The sequence below is a fragment of the Scyliorhinus canicula genome, chromosome 13 (genome assembly GCF_902713615.1).
Source record: "Scyliorhinus canicula chromosome 13, sScyCan1.1, whole genome shotgun sequence".
In the NCBI taxonomy this organism is placed as follows: domain Eukaryota; kingdom Metazoa; phylum Chordata; class Chondrichthyes; order Carcharhiniformes; family Scyliorhinidae; genus Scyliorhinus; species Scyliorhinus canicula.
Genome location: NC_052158.1, coordinates 61081187 through 61093380, shown reverse-complemented (window position 1 = coordinate 61093380; position 12194 = coordinate 61081187). Strand labels below are relative to the sequence as shown.

Genomic DNA, 12194 nt, shown 5'->3' with positions numbered 1-12194 from the left:
GTATCCACCCTATACCCGTAACCCAACAACACCCCCCTTAACCTTACTTTTTAGTACACTACGGGCAATTTAGCATGGCCAATCCACCTGACCCGCACATCTTTGGACTGTGGGAGGAAACCGGAGCACCCGGAGGAATCTAGCCACCTCTTGAATATATTCAGCTTCTCCATGCCATCACCAAGGCCAACTATTTCCTAGCCCTGGCTCCAGCTCATCATCCGCTGAAAACCTCATCCATGCCTTTGTTACCACGAGAATTCACTATTCTAATTAACTCTTGATTGGCCTCCCATGTTCTATCCTCCATAAACTCGAGGTCAGCCAAAATTCTGCTGTTTGTGCCATAACCCCGCAGCAAGTCCTGTTCACCCATCACCACATTGACCGACAGAGGCTCCAGGGTAGCAATGTCTCCATTTTAAGATTCTAATAATTGATTTAAAAACCCTTTATGGCCTCATACTTCTAGCCCCACGTCACTCAGAGATGCCTGAACTCCTCCAATCTGGCCTCCTGATCCTGAATTGAATCACTCCACCAATGACGAGATTTCCTTCAGCTGCTAAGGCCCTAAATTCTAGAATTGCCTCCCTAAACCTCTCAGTCTCTCTTTTCTCCTAGAAGAGGTTCCATAAAATCTACCTTGCTATCGAAACTATTTGTCCGTCTCCTTATCATCTCATGTGGTTCGGTGGCAAACTTTGTGGAAAAACACTCCTTGTGATGCTTTACTATGTCAAAGGTGCTTTGTATATACACGTTGTTGTGGTTGTACTTTTTGATGCAACTTCCCCTTTGGGATAAAAATAGACCCTTCAGAGATTGTCCCTCATGAACAAGTCCATCCAGCAAAGCAGAATAATCTAGGAAATCATTGCAGAAGTATTCACTGCCTCTTAGTATAATGAGCCTCAATACATAATCATCCATAGAATCCCTACAGTGCTACAGGAGGCCATTCAGCCCATCGAGTCTGCACCGAACCTCCAAAAGAGCAACCCACCCACTTCCTGAAACCCCACCTAACCCGCACATCTTTGGTCTGTGGGAGGAAAGCGGAGCACCTGGAGGAAACCCACGCAGACAGGGAGAGGAAGTGCAAACTTCACACAGACGGTCACCCAAGGTCGGAATCGAACTCGGGTCCCTGGCGCTGTGAGGCAGCAGTGCTAATATAGATTTACATTTTGAGAAATTCCCATAGAATTGAAGTATAGGTAGCGTTGGTTTGCAAGTGCGATGGCAGCTGAGTGCATGTTCTGGTTGTGATTATGAATAGCTGAGACTAATTGGGGAAAGGTTAGGGCACATATATAAGAGCCACGGTTGGGAAAATTTGCTGAAGTGAAAACTACTTTGGACATATGTTATACTGAGTTTGGTGAATAAACCAACATTGAAGTCAGACTAGCTCCCCTTCCTTTGCCTGAGGGATGTTCATCGTATTAACAGGGCTGTGTCGCAAGGACAGGACAGACTGCATTTTGTGTAATCTGTTCAGCATTAAGACAGCGAGAAAATTAATTTCAGACAAATATTTGGCATTTAACATGAGGCTTAGCTCTGCAGTCTTGGCCGTATTGTAAGCACTTGAACTTGCTCTCAAGCTGACAGCACCATAATTACACAAATTTACTCATGAATCGGTTGGATCATATGTCATTCAATAAAACTAGTTTATATTATATAATGAACAATATATCCTGTTACAGTGAAGCTGCATCTAAACTAATATAATTGTTCTGAAGTGAACTGTGCTTCCAGGTTTAGTTCAGTGGTATTGTGCAGAATGGAAAATACTTGTATGTTTCAGGCTTCTGATCAGAGATTGGTTGGTTTTCTTCTCTTCTAATATTGATTAACGAAGTACGACTTTGTACTTTAGTCGTACTGGACTAAACATGTGAAAGATGTATTGTTTTAGTATATACACTGGGCTGATATCCCATGGCATTACACATGTAAGGACGATTTTTAAATACTGAAATTAGTGACATGTCCCATTCTGCAGATTTACCGCAGTTTAAAAGGCCCAACTTTCACTCGTGAAGGCTTGGACAAGATGGAGTTGGGCCTGTCGATCCCAGGAGACTGTTGGCAGCGACAGGGGCTGGCGAGTGCCAAGGTGGGACAGTAGAATGCCTGCCTCACCCCGGTTGTTTTAAAAGCTTATAGGCCCTCTGACTCTCACCCTTAACACCACCTGACCCACTCCCCATGCTCCCTTCAAGTCACATCCATGCCAACTCATGCCCCACCACCTACCAATCCTCATGCCCCCTCATACCCTCCATGCTGCCTCCATAGCAACACACCCAGTATCCACCATGGCAGATGTCAGGGGCCACACGAAGATGAAAAAAAATAAATGTCTAACCATCTAATATAGTTCTCCCTCATACACATTTGACAGTAAAAATAGCTCCCATTCATGAGATCCATTCAAAGCTTTTTAATCCTCTCAAGTGGTTATAATAATAATAATCTTTATTATTATCACAAGTAGGCTTTCATTTACACTGCATTAAAGTTACTGTGAAAATCCCCTAGTCACACTCCGGTGCCTGTTTAGGTACACTGAGGGAGAGTTCACAATGTCCCCAAATTACCGAACAAGCACGTCTTTCAGGACTTATGGGGAGAAACCAGAGCACCCGGAGGAAACCCACACAGACAGAGGGAGAACGTGCAGACTCCACGCAGACAGTGACCCAAGCCGGGAATCACACCCGGGACCCTGGTGCTGTGAAGCAACAGTGCTAACCACTGTGCTACCGTGCCACCCATCTCCTATAAAGACACTTATTTTCAGATCGCACATTGTCAGGAACAATGTGTAACTTTAAAGTTTAATTTAGCTCAGAAAAACAAATATAAATTGTCATATTATACACACAGGTATATGATGGTGCACAGAGAGGCAGTGATTGACACACAGGATGGCCAATGAACACACAGAACACAGCAGCCCATCACCAGACAGGACACGAACGCTATAAAGCCAGAGGGAATAGGTTTCCCGCTCTCTCGGGATCCAGCCTCTGAGACAGTCAGAGCTCGTGAGCAGCAACTAGAACAAACACCATGTGGCAGGAAGATAGTCTGGTCAGGTTAGCCTCAGGTCTCCAGTCAACTCAGCATAGTGTCAACCCACAGTTAAAGTATGTATGATAGTTAAGAGTTCAATAAAATAGAGTTGCATTTCTTCAAGTGTTGGAAGCCTGTCTCTCTCACTTTTGCAGCAAACGCAGTCCTTGCAGGCCCAGCTTATCCAACACATTATAAATTAAAATTGGAAATGGAAGTGGGACCTTGGCACTTCCACCCACCAGCTTTAAAGGTCTCTGGAGGTGATCCAAATTCTACGAAGCCCCATGTCAAATATGTTTTGTAAAAACAGGAATGTAAAATCATGCAAGACGCAGCATGCATAGAATTTTCTTTTCTCTACCCCAAAGTGTCAACTTGGGTGGGAAAAGTGGCCTATAGCCCGCCGGCTGTGGTGCCGGCTGTGCTGCCGGCTTTTCCCACCAGATTTTTGAAAACTCTGGGGGAAAGAAAATCCAGGCGGCCGGTCGCACAACGTCACTTTGCCAGAAACGTAGGCTCCTGAGAGACCCCAGAGAAACCATCCGAACCTCCTCAAAGGAGGTCTACCCCCGGCATTGCCTGGATACTGCCCGAGAGGGGGGGGGGGGGGGGGGGGGGTGGTGGCTGCAATTGTGCATCCCCCAGCGGGTTCTGTTTGCTAGTTTCCAGTTTTTAAAAATCTATTGTAAACTCCGGCGACGTGACGTTACGCCATCGTGAGGGGGTGGCTTTTCTATGTTACAATGGGGCTCACTAATTTTAAGTGTATTAAAAATTCCACGGCGAGAACCCCCTTATGTCACTGGCGGGGGCAGGGACAATCAGGCGGGTGAACCCACCGGTGTAAAAGCCATTTTGGGGCTCCCCCTCGAAACAGGGTCACAAAATCCCCCATCCTACCTTTGAGGCCTAAAAGGTTTGTTCACTGAGTGAAGTAAACGGCGGCAGTTCAGGTCAGGGAACTTTACAGATTGGACAGTACTTTCTGCAGCTCAGTTGCAGCCTCTGAATCAGAAGCTGGTGTTTTCAGGTCCCAATTCAGAGACTTGAATATAGAACATAGAACATTGAACGATACAGCGCAGTACAGGCCCTTCGGCCCTCGATGTTGCACCGACATGGAAAAAAAACTAAAGGCATCTAACCTACACTATGCCCTTATCATCCATATGTTTATCCAATAAATTTTTTAATGCCCTCAATGTTGGCGAGTTCACTACTGTTGCAGGTAGGGCATTCCACGGCCTCACCACTCTTTGCGTAAAAAACCCACCTCTGACCTCTGTCCTATATCTATTACCCCTCAATTTAAGGCTATGTCCCCTCATGCTAGCCACCTCCATCCAAGCTGGGCACTAAGGGAATGCTGCACCGTCAGAAGTGTGGGTTTCGCATGAGATGAGAAGGGGAGCTTCAGTCTCCCCTTTCACTTGCAGCTAAATGATCCCCTGGCACTATGTTGAAGAAGAGCAGGGCAGGTCTCCTAGTGTACTACAAGAGAACAAAGAACAAAGAAAAGTACAGCACAGGAACAGGCCCTTCGGCCCTCCAGCCCTGTGCCGATCATTAGGCCCCAAGTTTTAAAAAAACGTTCTGCCCTTACTCAGTCCGTATCCCTCTATTTCCTGCCTGTTCATGCATCCATCCAGATGCCTCTTAAATGTTGCGAATGTGCCTGCTTCCACCACATCCTCTCGCAGCGTGTTCCACGCACCCACCACTTCCTGCATGATAAACAAACCCCGTGCATCTCCCTTAAACCTTCCTCCTCTCACTCTGAATCTGTGCCCCCTTGTATTTGATACTTCCACTCTTGGAAATAGCCTCTGACTATCCACCCTGTATGCCTCTCATAATTTTGTAGACCTCAGGGGCTGGATTCTCCATCAGCGGGATCCTCTGTTTCACCAGCAACGCACTCTCACCCGTGGATTTCCCGCCAGCGTGGGGGTGGCCACAGTGGGAAACGCCATTGGCTGGCTGCAGGGTCGGAGAATCCCCCTGCCAGCGGGGGAGCACCGCACCGGAAAACGGGTGTGAGAGGACGGAGAATCCCGCCCCATGGTCTCCCCCAGCCTCCGTCTTTCCAGTGAAGACAATCCTTGTTTATTCAACCTCTCCTCATAGCCAACACAATCGAGACCAGGCAACTTCCTGGTGAACCTTCTTTGCTCTCTCTCCAAAGCTTCCACGTCCTTCTGATAATGTGGTGACCAGAACTGCACGCAATACTCCAAAAGTGGCCTAACCAAGGTTTTATATAGTAAGAAGTCTTACAACACCAGGTTAAAGTCCAACAGGACTTTAACCTGGTGTTGTAAGACTTCTTACTGTGCTCACCCCAGTCCAACGCCGGCATCTCCACATCAAGGTTTTATATAACTGCAACATGATTTCCCAACTCCTGTACTCAATGCCCCGGCTGATGAAGGCAAGCATGCCATATACCTGCACCGTAAATATTTGCCTCTCAACCAAATTCATTGAAGCAGACGACCTACTCATCATGGTTATGGTACCTTTCTGTGCACTACTGGCAACAATTGTTACCTCTGTTAAAACAGTGATTACAATTCAAAAGTGCTGCTGTAAACCAGATCTGAAGTCACAAAAGGCACCGCATGAATACAAATCCTTTCATTAATAGTAGGTTATAAGTCAGCCATCCAGTTAGAACCAGAAGCCTGTGAAAAAGGATGGTGTGTGTTAATCTGATGTAAAATCTGTAGCAGCTGGCCCCTTTAAGGGGCGACCTTCAGAAGGGTCGTCTGACCCGCTCGTCCAATTGGTACCTAGCATTTTGAAACGCCGAGCAGTTCTTTCATCAAACTCCTCAGTTCGATCCAGGAGGCAGACAGGCAGCATCGTGGCTGCACTACTCTGTACATGGCATCACGTGTAAATAAATGCTTGTTGTTTGTACCTAACTGGTGGAGTGAAATTACTGCACAATTACAAAATCCTAATGCACATAAACGGAGCTTGCAAAAAGCAAAACATCCCAATGCAGCCTGTGCCTGCTCTCTTAAAGAGATAGGCAGGAGGAAAGACAAACTGGGAGTTTGTCCGAAAGTTACCATTGGGTGAAAATGGTGGTGTTTGGATTGGTTGGGAAAAAGAGGAATGTCAAAGGAATGTGGAAACGCAGTGAGGAATGAGCACACTTACTTGTCCACACTAGGAGCACAGCGGGCTTGCTGATGTCATTCTGATTGACGTTGCGTTTAACTGAGAAAATAGAGATGTTATAGAGTCTTCCTGGGGATAAGGGCCTCAGCCGGTGCCGTGATCGACTTTTGTCGACAAAATCAGTCTTGCGCACTTTCCCGTCATAGGACGTATATGTGACCGCAAAGCCATCAATCAGATCCTGTGCGTTGTCGATCCCTGGGGCATGCCACGAGATTTCAATCTCTGTACCCTCTGCTTTTTCCACCTTCAGTGCTGCTGGTGGAGCCAGTTCTGGGAAACAAAATGAAAGAGGAATGAACAGGATGGCAATGCTCGCTCAGTACAAGCCAATAGCAGACACTCATTTACACTCATCTGCATCTCTGATATGCCCTCCCAACTGCTGCCAATTCCATTGAGAGGGGAACAAAGTACTGAAGGAGAAAAGGTGATTGGTTCTAACAGCCCCATTTAGCCTGCAGCCCATTCACACACTACACACACACGCACATGACGAGCTGAATTCAGGAAGTTAGGAGTTAAACTAAAAAGTCTGACCTCAAAGGTAGTTGTGGTAAACCACGGTTGCACCTGTATTAGGTGATGTAAGGTGGGACCTGTACTACAGGTTCGCTGGTAGCCCCTGCCTGCTGGCTCCGCCCAGTAGGAGGAGCGTGTCCTCTATTCAGCAGCCATTTTGCTAGCTGCTGTGGGAGGCCACACATCTTACTGCAATAAAGCCACAGTTGTTTCCAACCTTAGTCTTTGTACAATTGATCGTGCATCAATTTATTGCAGTAAGATTTTCTAAAAGATGGACCTCCGAATCAAACCAGATCTCCTGCAGCTGGATCCGTAATCAAGCGACACCAAAAAGGACTTTAATCACTGGCTAGCTTGCTTCGAGGCCTATATCAACTCAGCGACCACCCTCCGATGGAGGCTCAGAAGATACAGATCCTGTACTCAAGGTTGAGCTCCAGCGTGTTTCTGCTGATCCAGAACGCCCCGAATTACGCAGACGCCATGGCGCTCCTCAAAGAAAACTACGCACAGAAAATGAACAGACTCTTCGCCAGGCACGTACTCGCCACTTGCTCTCAATTCCCTGGTGAGTCCATAGAAGACTTCTGGTGGGCCCTAATCCCACTCATCCGGGACTGTGACTGTCAGGCCGTTACAGCCACCGAACATTCCAACCTTCTTATGCGCGATGCATTTGTAACGGGGATTGGGGCGGACCTCATACGCCAAAGACTGCTAGAAGGGGCCACGCTCAATCTAGCGGAGACTAAAAAGTTAGCACTCTCCATGATGGTCTCTCACGTAATGCTCAGGCCTACCCCTCCGGCCACACAGCCCACCCCTCCTATCCCTCATGGACCCCACAGACGGCCGCCCCAGCCGGGATTTCACCCAGCCAGTACACCTGCGCCAAACACCAACCCGCTCAGCCCGAGGGTCCCCGATGTTACTTCTGCGGCCAGCAGAAGCCCCTCCCCTGCCAACGCTGTCCGGCCCGCACTGCCATTTGCAAGGCTTGTGGCAAAAAGGGGCACTTCGCCGCGGTGTGCCAGACCCACGCAGTCACCACTATCGCCCCCTCCCCCCTGACCTACACACAATGGGCGCCGCCATCTTCATCCCGGACCACGCACGGCCAGTGGGCGCCGCCATCTTCACCTCCCCAGACCACGCGCGTCCAGTGGGTGCCGCCATCTTCCCCCCCCCCCCAGTCCACGTGCGGCCCATGGGCGCCGCCATTTTGTCCCCCGCAGGATCTTCAGGTGCCGCCATCCTGTCTTCGCCACGGGGCATGGACGCCGACAGCATTCCACGACCTGGGCCCCCCACGCTCTCCACCTTCTGACGCCAGTGACGACCGACCGCAGCTCGCCTCAGTGACGATCAACCAGTCTCGTCCGCACAATCTGGCCACCGCTTCGACCAGTGTGAGAATCAACAGTCAGGTGACATCCTGCCTGCTGGACTCCGGGAGCACCGAAAGCTTCATCCACCCGGATACGGTAAGGCGCTGCTCCCTCGCGGTCCACTCCGTCAATCAGTCAAAAGAGTCTCCCTGGCCTCCGGATCCCATTCCATCATGATCCGGGGGTTCTGCACAATCATTCTCACGGTCCAGGGCATAGAATTCAGCGGCTTCCGCCTCTACGTCCTTCCTAATCTATGCGCTGCACTACTACTAGGCCTGCACTTCCAGTGCAATCTCGAGCATTACCCTCAAATTCGGCGAGCCCCTACCACCCCTCACTGTGTGCCCCCTTGCGACCCTAAAGGTCGACACACCCTCCCTCTTTGCCAATCTAACTCCGGATTGCAAACCCATTGCCACCAGGAGCAGACGGTACAGGGTCATTTAGGAGTCTGGTGACAGTGGGGAAGAAGCTGTTTTTGAGTCTGTTTGTGCGTGTTCTCAGACTTCTGTATCTCCTGCCCGATGGAAGAAGTTGGAAAAGTGAGTAAGCCGGGAGGGAGGGATCCTTGATTATGCTGCCCACTTTCCCCCGGCAGCGGGAGGTGTAGATGGAATCAATGGATGGGAGGCAGGTTTGTGTGATGGACTGGGCGGTATTCACGACTCTCTGAAGTTCCTTGCGGTCCTGGGCCGAGCAGTTGCAATACCAGGCTGTGATGTAGCCCGATAGGATGCTTTCCATAGTGCATCTGTAAAAGTTGGTAAGGGTTAATGTGGACATGCCAAATTTCCTTAGTTTCCTGAGGAAGTATAGGCGCTGTTGTGCTTTCTTGGTGATAGCGTCGACGTGAGTGGACCAGGACAGATTTTTGGTGATGTGCACCCCTAGGAATTTGAAACTGCTAACCATCTCCACCTCGGCCCCGTTGATGCTGACAGGGGTGTGTACAGTACTTTGCTTCCTGAAGTCGATGACCAGCTCTTTAGTTTTGCTGGCATTGAGGGAGAGATTGTTGTCGTTACACCACTCCACTAGGTTCTCTATCTCCCTCCTGTATTCGGACTCGTCGTTATTCGAGATCCGGCCCACTATGGTCGTATCGTCAGCAAACTTGTAGATGGAGTTGGAACCAAGTTTTGCCACGCAGTCGTGTGTGTACAGGGAGTAGAGTAGAGGGCTAAGTACGCAGCCTTGCGGGGCACCGGTATTGAGGACTATTGTGGAGGAGGTGTTGGTGTTCATTCTTACTGATTGTGGTCTGTTGGTCAGAAAGTCAAGGATCCAGTTGCAGAATGGAGAGCCATGTCCTAGGTTTTGGAGCTTTGATATGAGCTTGGCTGGGATTATGGTGTTGAAGGCGGAGCTGTAGTCAATGAATAGGAGTCTCAACGATAGACCTCAAATCCGCCTACCATCAGCTCCCCATTCATAAATCGGACCGTCCATACACAATCGCTTCACAGCTCCAGCGTCCCAGGTTCGATTCCGGCTTGGGTCACTGTCTGTGCGGAGTCTGCACATCCTCCCTGTGTGTGCGTGGGTTTCCTCCGGGTGCTCCAGTTTCCTACCACAGTCCAAAGGTGTGCAGGTTAGGTGGATTGGCCATGAGAAATTGCCCTTAGTGTCCAAAATTGCCCTTAGTGTTGGGTGGGGTTACTGGGTTATGGGGATAGGGTGGAGGTGTTAATCTTGGGTAGGGTGCTCTTTCCAGGAGCCGGTGCAGACTCGATGGGCCAAATGGCCTCCTTCTGCACTGTAAATTCTATATTCTATAACTCAACGAGCCCCCAGATGCCCTATCCCGAGGTACATGTGCCAGCGCACAAGTAGACCAACTCCGGGCCTTACACGACAGCCTTTGTCACCCAGGGGTCACACGATTGTACCATCTTGTCAAGGCTCGCAATCTGCCCTACTGTGTCGAGGAAGTACGGACAGTCACCAGGGACTGCCAGGTCTGTGCGGAGTACAAGCTGCACTTCTACCGGCTGGACCGTGCGTGCCTGGTGAAGGCCTCCCGCCCCTTTGAACCCAAAGCCTGCCTGTCCTGAGGTTATGAAAGGCTCAAAATAAATTATAGACTTTCTTTCTCTCCCTTCCCACTCCTCTATCTTATTGTCCCATTTATTTTATATAATCTCTCCTTATTCTTCCTTTCAAGGTACAGCACTTTTATGCTTCATAGCTATTCCTGATTCCCAAAGCTACTTGAGGAAAAGCTCTTGACAGTCACCCATGCTCACCTCTCTACTATTCATCCCTGGCCTGTTCCCACCTGTACTGATTGTCAATCACTCCCAGCTCCCCTAACGCCTGTGCTGATTGTCCATCACTCCCAGCTCCCCTAACGCCTGTGCTGATTGTCCATTACTCCCAGCTTCTCTAACACCTGTACTGATTGTCCGTCACTCCCAGCTTCTCGAACGCCTGTACTGATTTTCCATCACTCCCAGCTTCTCGAACGCCTGTATTGATTATCTGTCACTCTCTGGTGCTCTAATGCTTGTACTGAGTGTCCGTCACGTCCAGCTATTCTAATGCCTATACTGATTGTCCGCCACTCCCAGCTCCTCTATCACCTATACTGATTGCCTGTCACTTCCAGCTCCTCTAACACCAGTACTGATTGTCCATCACTCCCTTCTCCTTTAATGCCTGTATTGATTTTCCGTCACTCCCAGCTCCTCTAACACCTGTACAGATCATCTGTCACTCCCACCTAATCTCACATTTGTATTGATCATTCAACACTCACAGTTCTGCTCACACCTGTACCGACCCCCGCTTCACTGTCTAAACGGTTCTATGGCGAGTTCTATTGCCCCTTACCTGCATCGCAGTGTTTTCCTGAGTATCCGACTTTGCAAGTGCAGATGTACGATTCATTTACAGTGCGGCAGAAACCACGAGCACCACAGGGGCTTAGAAGGCAGGGATTGACAACTGGTGTAACAACACAAACAAACACAACATCACTCAATGATCATCAGGGCTGGTATACAGAGGAAATGCATATTTCTAACCACACAGAGTGAGGCAAACTGCAAACTTGTGGATAACAATGGAATAGTGTGTATTTGTAATTCTAACATTAATAAATAGGTTGCATATTATAATCTAATTGGATGGGGTAAGGTAAATTAATGAGTGCAGCTAATTGGGAAAATTATGCCAGATTTCTATCCATTCAGTGCCCCATCTTGGGGTTTTTCCCCTTGGGGTTAAAGGGGCATCAAAGGTTCCTCCCAATTTGCAACGTATCATAATAGAAAAAACGCCGGTTGGCATCCACACTAACATCAGGATTGCTAAAAAAACAATGGCTGGAATTCTCTGGTCATTGGGATTCACTTTTCCCATGAGTTTCCCAGCGTGGCGCGGTTACAATGGGAAATGACATTGACAAGCGATGGGAAGATAGAATCCCGCAGCCTGCGCGCGCGGCCAAGAAACTGGAGAACCGGAGAATCTTGCCCCGGTTTACAGGATGACATTTTACTCTGTATCTATTGTCTGCTATGTCTAACCCTTCACGTGTTTGATGGGGCACTGTGGAAGGGGTTTTATTCTGTATATAACCTGTGCTATGATTCACCAGGAATACTTATTGAAACTTAATGCAGAAGATGCTTTACACTGTATCTCATTTACTTCATCATTTAGGACTGTGATGAAATATTGCAAATAGTTAAGAAAAAACCCAAATAGATTTGGTATATTTTGATCAACTGTAAGGGGCCGAATACTCATTTCTTACTAGCTTCATCTTTTATCTAACTCAAATTCATCCAGTGTACACTTTCTTGACAAAGGTGTTGATCCCACCCTTCCACACCCTGCCATTCAAACAGGGTGTGAACAACATTCATTGACACTTGAGGACAGAGAGTTTAACATGTTAACATACTTTCCAACTTTCTCCCTTCTACGGAAAACCATGATTGCTGCTGGCATTGCATTATGTGATGCTGACTGCACTTCAGCATCTCACCC

At 48.5% G+C, this 12194-nt stretch overlaps 1 protein-coding gene across 3 annotated transcripts in view; it reads right to left on the bottom strand.

The window, feature by feature from the left end:
- sned1 (sushi, nidogen and EGF-like domains 1) overlaps positions 1-12194 on the bottom strand; it is a 191727-nt gene that overhangs the window by 68940 nt on the left and 110593 nt on the right. For all 3 annotated transcript variants that reach the window (XM_038815011.1, XM_038815010.1, XM_038815009.1), the window contains exons 16-17: positions 11031-11144; positions 6262-6555 (exon numbers count right to left, since the gene is read on the bottom strand). In XM_038815011.1, coding sequence (XP_038670939.1) covers positions 6262-6555; positions 11031-11144 — 408 coding nt within the window. The remainder of the gene's footprint in view (positions 1-6261; positions 6556-11030; positions 11145-12194) is intronic.